The 16,827-nt window shown below is 46.3% G+C and overlaps 1 protein-coding gene across 2 annotated transcripts in view; it reads right to left on the reverse strand.

Annotated features, from left to right (window-relative positions):
• The window catches only part of Unk (unk zinc finger), a 31,295-nt gene that overhangs the window by 13,121 nt on the left and 1,347 nt on the right, over nucleotides 1-16,827 (reverse strand). For both annotated transcript variants that reach the window (XM_032912578.1, XM_032912577.1), the window contains exon 2: nucleotides 141-350. In XM_032912578.1, coding sequence (XP_032768469.1) covers nucleotides 141-350 — 210 coding nt within the window. The remainder of the gene's footprint in view (nucleotides 1-140; nucleotides 351-16,827) is intronic.

Raw genomic sequence — 16,827 nt, forward strand, 5'->3', positions numbered from 1 at the left:
GAGCCCAAGTTTGACCTGTAGCTTGTAGCCGGGCTCGCAAAGCAGCCTCGGAGGCCTAGCTCCCTAAATGTCCCACGCTTACTCTGAGGGCATCTGACCCAGGAGACCTGGGCTCCCCCGAGGGCAGGTAGGGCACTCACTCGTCGCCCTCTGGGCAGAGGCCTGTAGCCTCGTCGTACTTGGTGCAGTAGACATCTGGACTGTAGTTGAAGGTGCCATCCCGCCGGCGGATGGAGCGGCGGCGACGCTGGTTCACAAAGTGCCAGTGGAAACAGGTGTAGGGCCGATGCTGTGTGCATTTGTGCTGCACGAAGAGCGGGCACTGCTCTGTGCGGAACTCCTTCAGGTACCTGCGGAGAGACTGTCTGTAAGGCGCAGGATAGGAGCAGACCGCAGCTCCTTGCTTCCCAGCAGAAAGTGAGCCACCAAGTCCCGAGGACCCTGCTCTGGGGTGCCAGTTCCACTGGGACAGCAGGAGAGGTCCAGGGCTGGGATCATAGATCTGTCCCAGCGTCTGGATTCCACACGGCATGAGCCGCAGGCCACAAGAGCCTTGTGGGTTGTTGGGGCCAGCTGTAGTATTCAGCAGCAGCTTGGCTGAGCGAGCCCTCTGAGGTTTCCCAGGCCAAGCCACTAATCATAGGGAAAGGGTTATTCACAAGAGGGTGAGCAGTCTGTGGTCCCCTGCTGTCCACAGGCACCTGACCATCCGGAGACCTCCCCTACACTAGGGACCAGGTTGGCACTGTGGACTGAGGGGAGAAATATGGAGACACTGCTTTGGGGCCCTGTTTGCAAAGTGTCCCTCTGGACAAGCTCTAGTCGCTGTCCTTGAGATGTCTTCACACCCGCACGAATACTGGGAAGGAGTTCACACAAGGTCCTAACCTCCTCCTTAGACTAAACCATCCCATCACCCTACGCAAGACAACAGCTGGTGCTGTTCTCTCTCTTCTACCCTCATGTGTCAGGGTGTCAAAGTCTCCCCCATACTCTACAGTAGAGGGCTTCAAATCCCTTCACCCCGATGGGACATATTGGGGACAATTTATTTTCTTCACTTAATCCCACCTAAGGCTCTCCCAGACTGGGGTGGAAACTGTCCTGTTGACTAGGCTGTGAGTGCAGTTTTCTTTAAATATTTCATTGTGTATAGCGTGCTCGTGGCTGGATGGGGATGGGAACAATGCCACAGCACACGTGTGGAAGTCAGAGGAAAATTCTATGACAATTCTCCTTCCACCTTTACGTGGGTTCCAGGATCAAACTCAGGTCACTGGCTGCTGCCATCTTCAAAACCATTGGCAGGCCATTTTCTTCAGACATTCTTTCAAGTGTTAATTATACAAGTAACCACTGGGTTGTGAGGTGAGGAGAGATGCAGAGTGCCCACTGCAGACTGGTTACATACATAGGCATAAGGGGCAAGGCGGAAGCAACCCGGTTTGACCTGGCGGCTCCTGTTCAGGTGGAGCCTAGGTCTGGAGGGCATAGAAACAGGCTTCGGCCCACATGCCTGAGGACTAGTCAGACCAATGAAAGCAGGGATCAGATAGAAGTGTCTGGTGTGAGGGCACACGGTCAGGGCCAAGCACTGAGGACACAGAGACAGGAGCAGGTTTCATGGGAAATACATTATGCGTGGGACTGACAGAAAGGTGGACAGGGTCGTGAAGGCTTTGCTCCTGCTATCTTAGGAACCAAGAAGGGTCCCTGTGACCCAGGCGGGATGGAGAGACACACGGCATCCAATCCCATGAGGGCCAAGCTCCTCTACAGAAGTGAGTGCAGCAAACCCACAGGCTGTGCAGCTATTGCCACTGGGCCCCAGAGACATCCCGAGACATTGGAGAAAAATCTGAGAGGCCATACGGCCTGATGCTCTCCTGGATCTTTGACATTTAAACAAAAGATCTCTCCTGTCTGTCTGCCTGGCTAGAAAGACACTGTGCCTTCTTGGCTATATTCAGATACCAAGTCCTGGCACTAAATTAGGGTATACCCATGCTCCAAGCTACGAGACTGATCCTTCTTTGAGAAGCACACGTTCTTCCTACTCCTTGAGTCACTAGGAGACAAACTCAGGTGCAAAGTGGGGTGAAGAGGAAGGGAGGAAACTGAGCCTTGAGCCGGAAGTGCTCAGGACTACTGAAGTAAATACAGAACACCTACGTAAGATGGACTTCCAGGTGCCTGGAGAGATGGCTCAGAGGTTAAGAGCACTGACTGCTCTTCCTGAGGTCCTGAGTTCAACCCCCAGCAACCACATGGTGGCTCACAGCCATCTGTAATGGGATCTGATGCCCTCTTCTGGTGTATCTGAGGACAGTTATAGTATATATGTTTATATATAATAAATAAATCTTTTTTTAAAAACAGAGCTCCAGGGGTTGGGGATTTAGCTCAGTGGTAGAGCGCTTGCCTAGCAAGCGCAAGGCCCTGGGTTCAGTCCCCAGCTCAGAAAAAAAAGAAAAAACAAAACAAAACAAAAAAAGCCCCAAAAAACAAAAAAACAAACCAGAGCTCCAGGGCTCACTGCTACTCTGTCCTCTTGCCCCTCCCACCTCTCCACGTGCTCATGGCCAGCCTCTACTTCACTGCTCACTCTCTCTGCCTTTCTGTCCCTACTACCCTCTCAACTCATGCAGTGAATAAACTATTCTATACTAAAAAAAAAAAAAAAAAAAAAGATGGAGCTCCAGATAAACACTGAGTAGTTTCCTATCCTATCATACTCCACGGGACATACTAACACTGAATCACTGTGCACTGTGACTCTATCCTCTATCTAGCTGGTATCCAATACTTAACTGTTCTCTTGAGGCTGCTGTAAAATATTTGTAAAATAAAATTTTGGTTCTCTTAAAAGTTTGACAGGGTGTGGTGGCATAGTCTTTAACCCACCACTTGGCACAGGCAGGAGCAGGTTTGGGGTCAGTTTGGGGTCAGTACGGTCTATCCAGTAAGAAAATAAAAGCATCTGAGGCTGGGCTTAGTGGTACACACTTTAATCTTAGCACTAAGAAGGTAGAGGAAGATGGCTCTCTGTAAGTTGGAAGCCAGCCTTCACAACATAGAGCATTTCAGGCTAGCCAGGACTATTTAGTGAGGTGCTGTCTCAATAATAACAAAATAAAACAAAAAGTTTGGTGTCAGCATCTTGGTGAGAACACAGGAGACAGGGCAGGCACTAATATGTGGTCCCTAGCGTGGGCGGAGCTGTTCTCCTGAAGAGCCACTTGCTGGGGCGGAGCTATGCACAGGAGCTTGCACACTCGGGGCAGCCAGGTCTCCAGTGCCACATACATGCAAAGGGCCCCACACATCCTGCCTGTCAGGAATTCCTCAGGTGGGGTTAGAGGCAACAGATCACTTCAGCCACATCTGTACTGCTGCTCCGTGTCGGGTACCCCGTTCTTGTTAATAGGACTCATTATTCTTCCTAAAGCCTGGATAAGCCAACACCACCACTCAGCCTCGAACCCAAGTGTCATCCACCAGGCCCACTGTGCTCTTCCAACCGTCCTCTTTGAGTCTTCATCATTCTGGCCACAATTGGAACACTTGGGGCCAGAAAACTTTCCTGTCTTTGTTTGTCTCACTCCTTACTGTTGGAATCAAAGTCTGCCGAATGGAAACGAACCTTTGGATGCCGCAACTTCTGTGAAGTCTTCCTTGCTTCACCTAGCTCCCCACTGCCTCGAACACTGGAGATAGAACCCAGGGCCTTGCACACAGTAGGCCAGCACTCTCCCACCAAGCTACACACTATACCTTTCTTAGTTCTTATCCTGCTTTGCATATTAATCATACACACTTTGCTTTATGGGTTGAGTATGCCTTATCTGAAATGCTCGAGATGAAAGTTACTTAACATCTTTTTTTAAATTTGGAGAGCTAGACGCTAAGCTACCATAGGGATGGAACATAACTCTATTCACAAAATGTATGTTTCACATATATTTTAGAAATATCAACTCCTGAGTAACCAGAATTATAAGTACTTACACCATGCCCATCCATACCTGTGACCCGGTACACAGAGGAGAGAAACTTCCCACTTGGTTTTAATTTTGTCTTTATTTCTGTGTTTACACATGTAGTGTGCATGAGTACAGGGTGCTCATGTGTGTAGGTGCTCATCAGAGGTGATGCTGGGTGTCTTCCTCTATTGCTCTCCCCCTCTTTCTTAAGACAAAGGCTGTCCCGAAGCTGAAGCCCAGCAATCGGCTGGAGCAGTGGGCCAGACCATCAGGATCCCCATCTCCCCCCTCCAGTGCAGAGACTACAGCATGTGCTACCATGCCCAGCTTTATCGGGATGCTGGGCCTTCAAAACCAGGTCCTCATGCTTAGGAATTAAGTCTTTACTCAAGGAGACATCACGCTTGGCCCTCTACTTGGAATGTCATGTCTGTGATCACAGTTTTGTCCTTTGGGATTTTAAGTTAGAGCTTCTCAGTTTGCACTATATACATGACTATATATAGTGCTACCACTTTATATCACTACTCTGTATGACTCAACAGCAAACCCATAGGAATCCAACAGGTCTGACAAAGAAATAATACTTGCCTGTTTTCTGACTCAAGCATCAAGGAATTAAAAGCTCAAAGGAGGAAACACCAACGCCTGACAGCACCACAAGGCACCATCACAGGGAGCATGGAGCCTTCGGCCGTGGGAGATGTACTACAGAGTGACTTAGAACTTAGCACTCGGGACTCAACTGGACTCCAGAAAAAATTTGCAGGACGAAAGGCCAAACACAGAGTTTATAAAGGGATACTTTAAGGCCTACAAGATGGTGCAGCGGATAAGACAGCTGTGCAGGCCTGACAGGAGTTTAATCCCCAGAATCAAAGAAAAATGGCCAGAGACTGACCACCTACTACACAAAGCTAACCTCTGACATCCACATGCAAACCCCCACCAGGCACAAATGGACGCAAATACATTAAAAAAGTAAAGCTGCCTTTGGGGGACGGAAGAGATAGATGGCTTAGCAGCTAAGAATGCTGTCTAGGGGCTGGAGAGATGGCTCAGCGGTTAAGAGCGCTGACTGCTCTTCCAGAGGTCCTGAGTTCAATTCCCAGCAACCACATGGTGGCTCACAACCATCTGTAATGGGATGCTCTCTTCTGAAGTGTCTGAAGAGAACTACAGTGTACTAACATATAGATAAAATAAATAAATCTAAAAAAAAAAAAAAATACTGTCTATTCTTTCGGAGGACCCAGGTTCAATTCCTAGCACCTACATAGTAGCTATTAACTGTCAGTAACTCGACACCCAGGGGATCATATTCCCTCTTCTGGCCTTTGCAGGTACCACGTGTGTACTTGGTATCCAGACATAAATGCAGGCAACGCTCTCTCCCCCCTCCCTCCCTCTCTCTCTCCCCTCCCTCTCTCTCTCCCCTCCCTCTCTCTCTGCACTACTTTTGGAGCTGCTGAGATGGCTCAGTGGTTTAATCCTCAGAACTCACATGGTGAGTCACAATCACCCACAACTCCACTTCTAGGGGATGACGCATACACATGGTGCACTTACACACATGCAGGCAAATATTCACACATTAAATAAATAAATGCTACTTTTTAGTTCACTACAGTCAAGAGATTTCTAAATGTATGCATAAGCCATTATGAAAACCGTCCCATCTGTTAGTTATGCATCACAGTGTTCTCTAGAGTTTCCACTTTTCCTTTCCTCTCCTACCTTACACAACAGGAAGTCAGGACAAAACCACTCAGATCCCTGGCTTCCATCCTCCACAGATGGAAAACAGGATTTTACTAATGACCAGGGTAACCTCCTGCCTCTGTCTTCTGGACAGACAGGATGACAGGTGTACAGCCATACAACCTTGGGAGAGTGAAGTTTTCAGGGGATGCACCCAGTTGTATCCAGTCAACCTCCGTCCATCTTTGTACTTCAAAAGTCTGAAAGCATTTGGTCGCGGTGCCAGGTTAATCCCACACACAGGAGGCAGAGGCTGGTGGATCCCTATGAACTGGAGGCTGGCCTCACCTACACAGGCAGTTTTATGTCAGCCAAGGCTACACAGTGAGATGATGTCTCGAAGAAAAAGAAAAGTTCCAAAGGACAAGATGGCTCAGTGGTTAAGAGCACTGACTGCTCTTCTAGAGGTCCTGAGTTCAAATCCCAGCAATCACGTGGTGGCTCCCAACCATCTGTAATGCGATCTGATGCCCTCTTCTGGTGTGTCTGAAGACAGCGACAGTGTACTCACATACATAAATCTAAAAAAAGAGAATAACTAAATGGACTACAAATCATATTCTTCAGTCAGCTCTCCAGAAACCCAAGAGCTAAAAGCCAAGGGACACTTCCCTGGCCTCCCAGTTCCTGCAAGAATTGAGAGGAAGCAGGACTCTGGGGCTACACCCTCAGAGCACCACACTCACGCAGCCGTACAAGCCAAGAAGCAGTGACCACAGGGGACAGGACAACTCACCAAACCACTCAGGCACCTGAGTAAAAAGCCATCACAGCCGGGTGTGGGAGCACACACATGCAGTCCCAATACTTGGAAAGGTAAGGCAGACAGATCCCTGTGAGTCCAAGGCCAGGCCAGACACAGGCAACGTAAAGAAAACAAACAGTGAACATTTTACACAGCCCACTGTTGGCCTTTTGGGAACTTTTCTCCCAGTAATTTTATATACATACAATAACCATAATCACCATAATCACTTTGTAATATGTTGTTCTTCAAACTTAAACAAAGAAAAGTGACCCTGATTTATTTTCTACTTTCATTGAGTTCTCTCCATTTTCTAAAGGTGGGGGGGGGGGGGAGGCAGGCTCCATGAAATCTAAATTGAAGGGCTGGAGAGATGGCCCAGCTGCTAGGAGAATATGCTGTTCTGCAGGGGCCAGAGTTCCAGGGGATCTGATGCCCTCTTCTGGCCTCTGAGGGAACTGCACTCACATGGTACACAGCCCACATTCCCTCTACACACATAATTTGAAATAAGAAGAATAAATTTAAAAAAATCTAAACTCAACCAGATGTGGTGGCCCATGCCTTTAACCACTGCACTCAGAAGGCAGAGGCAGGGGAATCTCTGTGAGTTCAAGCCAGACTGGTCTACAAAGTCAGTACCAGGAAAGCCAGGGCTACAGAAACAAACTGTCTTGGAAAACCAAGGAAACGAACAAACAACAAACCCAAAAGGAAACAAGTCTGGAAAGGCTGAGTGGGTTGAAGATAGAATACAGGTAAGAAATTCCCAAAGGAATACACAAAAATAAATCAAAATCAAAACAGGTAGTAAGATGGCTCAGTGGCTAAAGGTGCCAAGTTTGGTGATCTGAGTTTAGTCTGTGGTGCCCACGTAGTAGAGGAAGAAAACAGATTTATGCAAGCTGTCCTCAGTCACAAACACATGAGCACACATACAAATAGAGACGTGTTAGCAGGAATTTAGCCCTACAACAGTGAGAGAGGCAGTCCAACGAGGGACCAGAGAGTGGCTGGACAAAGAGAACTGTTCTTTGAAAGACTGACCCTCAGGTACCCTGTGGACTCAGACTATGTTGGTGCAGATGACTTGGGCTGAGCTCAGAACCCAGTAAGGGGCCACGTGCAGTGCTGCATCCTGAGACCGATAGACTGAGACTAACGGCGTAAGAAGGTCCTGTCACAAACAAAGCATTTACAATGTGTAAATGCCAGGAACTGCCCTGTGCACTGCACTTGCTGAGATACGGACCAGCTCACCACCTCCAGCTCTAGGCCAGCTCACCACCTCCAGCTCTAGGCCGCTCCAAGCCCTACCTGTGTGAGTTCACGGACCTTACAGCAGCAGTCTTGTGACTGTCCCGGAAACTGCAGTGTGCGAGGCAGAGCTGGGCCTCACACAGCTGACATGACCATGAGACAGACCCTTAATCACCTTGCTGACTATTAACTGCACTTAACTGACCTAAAGGAAAATACACACAGCACCAAATAAGTACCTGTGAGGCTGCCCTGTGTGCACCACGGAGCACTTCTGCCAGGACATACAATACACAAGTCAATCAAAGACAACCAGAACCAGCTGTGCCACACACCTCCCTCTCAGCACGCAGGTGGCACAGGAAGTGGGTCTTTAGGAGTCTGGAGCCCATCTGCTCTGCATAGCAAATGTCAAGCCAGACAAAGCTATGTATCCAGACCTAAGCTCAAAATGAACGAATGAATAAAAAAGACAAATGTTGTCTTTAAATATGTCCTGCTAGGTATTTCCTTCTCTCCTCTCCCCCTCCCTCTCTCTCATATCAAAAATAAATTATAAGTTAGTTTTCAAGTATAAAAGTATTGATCTCTAATTTATGTTTAGACAGATTTGATTCACACAGACTTGAAAGAAGTATTAGGTCTAACAAGCACCTTGTAAATAAATTAACATCAAAAGACACAGCAAATAACAAAATAAAAACTAAGACATAAAAACTAGTTAAAACTTTAATTAATAACACATCACATAAAAGGATTTAATCAAATTTTTTTTCTGGATCACATCTACTTCTCTCCATTAGAGTTCTGTAAATAAGCCAAGATGAGACCTGAGCCTTCCCACTCCTCGTTAAGAAGCCAATCTTTCAGGACTGACAGTGGCCACAGGGTCAATGCTGAACATGGACGCATGCAAACTGCGACACAGGAATAAAGGAGGAGCCATGTCGCTCAGCTCTTCTTTGTCTACCTTTGTCTTCTGCATCTCCTAAATAAACTGAGCCACCAACAGGGGAGAGGTGACTTCTCAGAGAATGCTACGTCTGCTTTTAGTTGCTAGACCCCTTCCATCTTCGCTCTCCCCAGCTTGATAGTGCTGGCAAATTCTACACACGGGCAAAGACAAAAGGACGGGAAATTGAGGGATCTTACAGAAAATGGTAAAACGTTTGCTGTGGTTACAAGGAAAGATAGTCATTAGCAACCCAAGTGCCTGAGCCCCATGGGCTGGCTGCCCTGCATGCCCATGAGCCATGCCTAAGAGCCACCCAGATGGACAATGGCTCTCCCACCTTCGCAGACACTCTCTCCCACCCTTTCTGGCCCTGGGAGGTGAACCCAACTCATATCATGAAACGGATGGGGAAAACGGGCTTCCTCTTTCAGCAGTTGTCAATTTCGAGACAACACTTCTCAAACTTGCTGTGAACGTCTACTTAGCTCAAAAGCCCTCTGACCTTCCCACATGGGGGCACACCCATGAAGCACAGTGTAAGAATGCAGATACTGAAAGGCTGGGAGCAGGGCACAGGCACCATGGAGCTTTTTGCAAATCAGTCTTTCCCATATTGAACAGAAGGCTGCTGAACAGATCGTATGTTCAAAAGTCTCTCTATGGAAGTGATCTTTATTCAAACTTTTAAAATTTTGAGAAAAAGTCACAGTTTAAACTCATCAAAGTGTATATTTGGTAGTTTTCAATATATTTGATCATGTGCAATTCACGGAGCTGAGAATGTACCTCAGTTGATCAGGGCTTGACCATGACTAGCTACCCTGGATCACGTAAACCGCAGATGGTAGCCCACACCTGTGGTCTCAACACTCAGGAGGTGGGGCAGGGAGCTCAGAGGTCAAGGCTATACTTGGTAGAAGAGCAGGTTTGAGGCAGCCTGAGCTGAGACGATGTCTGAAGAAGGGGAGAGATTGCAAGAGGTAGCAGGGCAATGGGGAGATGGGAGGGAGAAACATTAGGATAACTAATATGTGCTGGTTAAAAAAATTTTTTTAGGGTTGGGGATTTAGCTCAGTGGTAGAGCGCTTGCCTAGGAAGCGCAAGGCCCTGGGTTCGATCCCCAGCTCCGGAAAAAAAAAAAAAATTTTTTTTTAAGCAGAAAAAGGTGTTGTTGCTGGGCACGAAATCCCAGCATGTGGGGAAGAGGCAGGCAGATCTGTGTGAGATGCCAGGGTTATGTAGCGTCCCTGTCTCAAAGAAAAATAAAACGATATAATCATCACAGCTGTCTAATTCTAAAATATTCATTCCCATTGAACAAAAAATACATCCCATGCTCATGATCACAAGTGCTGCTTTACCCATGTTTCTCCAGGTGCCTCTGTTGCTAGGCATACTGAGAAGGTCGTCTAGGGTGAGTTTACAGACCATCTGCTGATCTATGGAATGCTGCACGTCTACATAATGTCAAACCAAATTTCTTAGCATTTTTAATAACCAGGCTAATATAACCTTATGTAGTAGCTAGGAATGACAGAAAAGTTTACATCCAGCTTCTACCTTCACATGACACTAGTGTGCTCCCAAATTCATTGTTGGGAACTGCAGTACAGCCACACACACTGGAGTGCAACTTTCTGAACAGCACGAGTCACTCACTGACCGAGCATCAGAGAGGAATTGAATGTGGATACATTAAAGGGAAGGTAGAAGCCACGCATGGCGGTGCATGCCTTTAGCCATTAGTCCCAGACGCAGAGGCAGAGGCAGAGGCAGAGGCAGAGGCAGAGGCAGAGGCAGGCGGATCCCTGTGAGTTTCAGGACAGCCAGAGCTATATGAAGAGAGACCCTGTCTTAAAAATAAAGGAGAGGAAGCAGTAATACTTGATTAGCCACAACTGTCCATAGTAGCAACTTCAAAATACAGACGATACATTTGGCCAGTGGGAACACTTCTTTAGGATCAAATACACTTGGACTACAGAACAACAAAAACAAAGCTTTTAATTATTAAACAAATACTGTCCAGATTGGAAACATAACCAGAAGCCTTTCTCCTCCACCTCCTTCTTTCATAGCTCCTGACCCAACAGCTTCTAAGAGAAAATAACAGCCAGGCAAATGCCTAGCAAGAAAGCTGCCTGTGCGCTTCTCGGGCTGCAGGATTCTAAGTGTGCACATGGCTTCTGAGACACTGGAGAAGAGACCTCACCTTCAGGCATCAGGGTGTTAGAAGCGGGAAGTAGTAGTCCACGTGGGTGTCTTGTTTTCTGCACTTACATGGGGTGCTATCTCCAGAGAAGCTCCTTACAGGGTGCCCAAGATGGAGTGCTCTAAGTTGTTCTCAGGGTTGTCCAGCTGCCCTCAGCAATAGGTCAGTCTTTGTAGGTTGACAGAGACCACCAGTCAAAGCAGATGCATATGGACTGAGGGAACCTTCTTTAGGTATCTAACGCCGCTGGATTAAAACAAAAAACTTAACCATTAAGCAAACTGTAACTTTATCACTACTTTAGGAATAAAAGGAATAAATCACTACTTTAGGAATAAAATCACTACTTTAGTGAAAAGCCCAGGGTCAGCATGGCACTGAATGAATGGGATTTGGTGAGCCTTGACTCGAAGCCACAAGCAGCAATTCTGTTCTGCAGGAAGTTAATTTGGTTTGATAAACATGTAAATAAGATCCAGACAGGATTACGGTAACTTAACTCTTCCTCTCTGATGCTCGTTCACTGAGTGACTTGTGCTGTTCAGTAAGCTGCACTCCAGTGTGTGTGGCTGTACTCAGTTTGCAACAATGAATTCAATACACGTTCACTTCCTAAATCTTCCAAAACACAATCAGGTGAAGTCCGTGAAGTTATAACAGTAATGTAGCCTCAGGATAGCCTCCCTCTTTATACATGCTAGGCAATCATCCTACCGACTACAGCACATCTGGAACCACATCATCTTTCCTGAGTAAAGCTCAAGAAATCAACCCTGTACTGGGGAGATGGCTAAGAGTTTGTAGTGTGGCCAAGTCTAACAACCTAAATTCAATCTGGGAGACACACATGGTACATAAAGAAAACCCACTCTTACACACTGTCCTCTGACTTCCCCAGTCCACAACATAAACACAATGTTACACTACAACAAGAACACAAACAAGTTCTAATCCAGGAGACGCCTGCGCAAACAGTAGTATGGAGCATTTCTCTTCTAAGAAATCACCTAGAGGGCAGGGTGCTGCATGCCTTTAATCCCTGCACTGGCAAGGAGACATCTGAGTTCAAAGGCTACACGTAAGACCGTTTCAAAAATAAAGAATAAATAAACCACCCCAAAACTTTTCCATAACTAGAATTTCATTTTCCTGTATCAAGAGCATTAACAAGTCTGAGAATCAAGGAAAGCCACAGGACTCAAAAACAGGTATGACTGACGCAGACTTCCTCTCTCTTACAGGGGCAAAATAACAAAAGAAACTAATATTTTAAATGATACCTTCCTTCCTCAGCCTGTCCTAGCGGTGAATGCCTTTAATCCCAGCAGAGGGCAGAGGCAGACAGATCTCAGCCTGGTCTACAGAGTGAGTTCCAGGACAGCCAGGACTACATAGTAAGACCCTGTCTTAACTCACTCTCTCCCTCCCTCTCCCCCCACCCCCTGTGTGTGTGTGTAAGTGTAAGGCACACACGTGTGGAGGTCAGGGAAAAACTGGTAGAGCTGACTCTCTCCTTCCACTGCTGTGGGTTCCTGAGTCCTGAACTCAGGTCATTAGGCTAACCCAACTGTACCCACTGAGCCATCTCATCAGCCCTCAACTAACTCCCCTTTTTGTTCCTTCTGTTTTTTGTTCTGTATTCTGGCTGAGTGCTGGGATTTAAGGTATGGGATACCACCACCTGGCCAACTTCTTATTCTTGGATCTGTTTTTTATGAAACTCTTCTAACATACAATGTAGACTTGCTATGAACAAAGCTGGCTTAAATTTTGCCCTTGACAAGAGATACATGTGGTTCTTTTGCTAGAAGTGTCTTAACTTATACATCACCTTCATTTTCCTTAGTGCTAATCAAATACTTGGAACTACACAACAGACAACTCTAATATAATCCTATTTTTCTATAAGGACTGGATTCCTCAAGGCTAGCACAAATAGCACCGACCATTTGCTGGTTATTTCAACTTCCCTTAATGTAAGATTGTTTAAAAGATTAAGAGGAGGGGACTGGGGGTTGGGGATTTAGCTCAGTGGTAGAGCACTTGCCCAGCAAGCGCAAGGCCCTGGGTTTAGTCCCCAGCTCCGAAAAAAAGGAAAAAAAAAAAAAAAAAAAAAAAGAGGAGGGACTGGAGAAATGGCTCAGTGGTTAAGAGTACTAACTGCTCTTCCAGAGGTCCTGAGTTCAATTCCCTGCCAACTACATGGTGGCTCACAACCATCTGTAATGGGATCTGATGCCTTCTCTGGTGTGTCTGAAGACAGCTACATTATAATTATATATATAAAGTTAATAAATCTTAAAACCATCTTTTCATAAACTTTTGGCTACAGGAGTGTTCAAGCCTTCCTGGACACACGTCTATAATCCCAGCACGTAGGAGGCGGAGGCAGAGGGATGAGTAGTAGCTTGGGGTCATCTTCCACAGAAAACTTTGAGTGAAACAAAAGGAACTAACAAATCAAGTGATGGCAGCAGACATCTCGAAGGAAGACAGGACCCTGAGTTTGAGGCAGGCTGGGCTTCATTGAGAGCACTGTCCCAAACCAAACTCCCTTAAAAACAACACGTCGGAAGTTTTAAAAGGCAAAACATTATGGGAATGGAGAGATGGCTCAATGGTTAAGAGCGCTGGCTGCTCTTCCAAAGGATGGGGGTTCAATTTCCAGCACCTACATGGCAGCTCATCACTCTCTGTAGCCTCAGCTCCAGGGGATCCAACACCCTCACAGATACACATGCAGGCAGAGCACCAGCGCACATCGAGTAAACCTAAGTGAAGGCAGCAGCAGCAGCAGGGCATGGAGGCACCACCCATAACACCACACTTGGAAGGTAGGTGGAGGCAAGGGCATCTCAGTGAAGGCCACATCTGCCAGTGCTATGTATGAAGACTGTCCTAGAACCTTCCCTCCTTCCATCCACTAATCCCTCAGGGCAGCAACCGAGTCACCTCAGTAACACAGATCAGGGAGGGGTCTGGAGAGATGGCTCAGTGGTTAAGAGCACTGGCTGCTCTTCCAGAGGTCCTGAGTTCAATTCCCAGCAACCACATGGTGGCTCACAACCATCTGTAATGGGATCCGATGCCCTCTTATGGTGTGTCTGAAGATAGTGACAATGTACTTATATACATAAAATAAATAAATCTTTAAAAAAAAGGGGGGGGGGTTTGGGGATTTAGCTCAGTAGTAGAGCAAACGCAAGGCCCTGGGTTCAGTCCCTAGCTCCGAAAAAAAAAAAAAAAGCACTGGCCGCTCTTCCAGAGGTCCTGAGTTCAATTCCCAGCAACCACATGGTGGCTCACAGCCATCTGTAATGAGATCTGATGCCCTCTTCTGGTGTGTCTGAAGACAGACAGTGTACTCACATACATAAAATAAATAAATCTTAAAAAAAAAAAAGTGTCTCAAGCTGGTGAGATGACTCAGAAGGTGAAACACTTGCCACCAAATCTTATTTCTAGACCCCGTATGGAGAAAGGAGGTAACTAATGCTCACACGCATACATCACCCTTATACCACAGGCTCACAAATACATGATTTAATAGAGATGCCTCAAGACCCTGGAGAAACAGAACAACAAACACCAACTGGGAATCAAGAGGACCAAACCTTGGCTATTAGGACTGGACAGATGGTTCAGCTGGCTGCTCTGGCAGAGAACCTGGTTTGATTCCCAGCACCCACATGGCAGCTCACAACCATCTATAACTCCCGCTTTAGAGGACCTGATGTCCCTCTCTGGCTTCAAGAGCACCAGACACACTCCTGCTGCAGACACACACACACACACACACAAACAAAATAAAAACAATTTAAAAAAAATCAGATACAGCTGGGCGCCAGTACACACGCCTTTAATCACACTACTCAAGTAGCAGAGACAGGCAGATCTGAGTTGAAAGCCAGCCTAGTCTACACCATGAATTCCAGAACTGGGCTACACAGTGAAACGCTGTCTTGAAAAACAAACAAGCGAAGAGTTCATACGCTGACAATCACACTGTATCCACTCCTTTCATCTGTAATTTCAAAACGACCAGAAAAGCATTCGAATGCACCGTCAGAGTATCTGGGCAACCACACAACACAGAAACTGAAGCCACAACTCATGCTGGCCACCTCCCTTTATCTCAGAGTTCTGGAGCTGGAGCTGAGGAAAAGAAAAGAATCCCCAACAGGAGGCCAATCTGAGCAACACAGTGAGTTCCAGGCTAACCAAAGCTATATACCAAGACCTGTCCTCAAAAAAAAAAAAAAATGTCTATGGAGAAGGCTCTATGAGTGCTTGCTGCAAGCATTCAGACCTGATTTCGAATCCTCATCACCATGTATAAAGCCAGGCATGGCCACATGTGCTTATAACTCCAGTGTTAGGAGGTGGGGAGAAGTAGATGGTAGGAGTTCGCTGGCCAGCCAACCTGGCCAAGTTTCAGGTCCAGTAAAATAACCTATTTTTTTTTTTTTTTGATTCTTTTTTTTTCGGAGCCGGGGACGGAACCCAGGGCCTTGCGCTTCCTAGGCAAGCGCTCTACCACTGAGCTAAATCCCCAACCCCGAAGCTATTTTTTTTAAGATTTATGCTGTCTTCAGACACACCATGAGAGGGCATCAGATTTCATTACAGATGGTTGTGAGCCACCATGTGGTTGCTGGGATTTGAACTCAGGATCTCTGGAAGAGCAGTCAGTCTTAACCACTAAGCCATCTCTCCAGCCCCAATAAACTATTTTTTAAAAGACTTATTATTTTATGTATGTGGGTGTTTTGTTTTACATGTATGCCTGCATACCAGAAGAAGACATAGTATCCCCATGGACTATAGTTATTGACAGCTATGAGTTACCATGTAGGTGTTGGGAATTGAACCCAGGACCTTTGGAAGAGCAGCCAGTGCTTTTAACCACAGAGCCATCTCTCCAGCCCCAAACAAACTATCTTAAGAAAATAAGGAGGGTGGGGTTGGGGATTTAGCTCAGTGGTAGAGCGCTTGCCTAGGAAGCGCAAGGCCCTGGGTTCGGTCCCCAGCTCCGAAAAAAAGAACCAAAAAAAAAGAAAATAAGGAGGGACAGGACACCTGATGCCCTCTCCTGATCTCCGAGTGACAATGTACACTACACACATTCTCAAGAAGAAACCAAGGGTTGGGATTTAGCTCAGGGTAGAGCGCTGCTTAGGGCAAGCTAAGGCCCTGGGTCTGGGTCCCCAGCTCAAAAAAAAAAACCAAAAAAAAAAAAAAAAAAAAAGAAGAAACCAAGACGTATTCCAGTTTGTTTGTCATTGTACCAAATCATGATCCTAGTAACCAAAGATCATTTAAAAAGTTCCAAAACGAGGCCCAATGCTACAGATTTGTAATCCCAGCTACTCAGAAATCTGAGGCAGGAGGATGTAGAGTTCAAGTCCTGTTTGTGTTACAGAAGTTCAAGGCCAGCCCAAGTAACTTGGTGAGATTCTAGCTTAACAAGTAAAAGATAAACACTTGGGGTATATGTGTCAAGAAACAGCTCAATGGCAGAGGTGATCCCCAAAATGCAAGAGGCCTGGGTTCAGTTTTACACTACAACACGAGCTGCTGGCTGTGAGATGACAGGGTTGGTAAAGCACTTGCCAAGCTTAGCCATCTGAATTCAATTCCTAGAACCCACATGGTGAAAGGAGAACCAATTCCTCCAAAATGTTTTGACCTCCACACTTGTGCATGGCATGGCATGAAGGTTCGCATATATTCACATACAAATAAACACATCTAATTTTTTAAAAGTTCCAATAAGCTTATAAATTTGCAAATCGAAACCTCATTTTTTCGTGACCAGGTAAGTGGCATTATTCTGATGTTAGCTCTTCAAAAGCAATGGCAAGGTTGCAGAGAACTCCGGTAAGAAAGGACCAACAAACTGACAATATTT

This window comes from Rattus rattus, chromosome 9 (genome assembly GCF_011064425.1).
Source record: "Rattus rattus isolate New Zealand chromosome 9, Rrattus_CSIRO_v1, whole genome shotgun sequence".
NCBI lineage: Eukaryota > Metazoa > Chordata > Mammalia > Rodentia > Muridae > Rattus > Rattus rattus.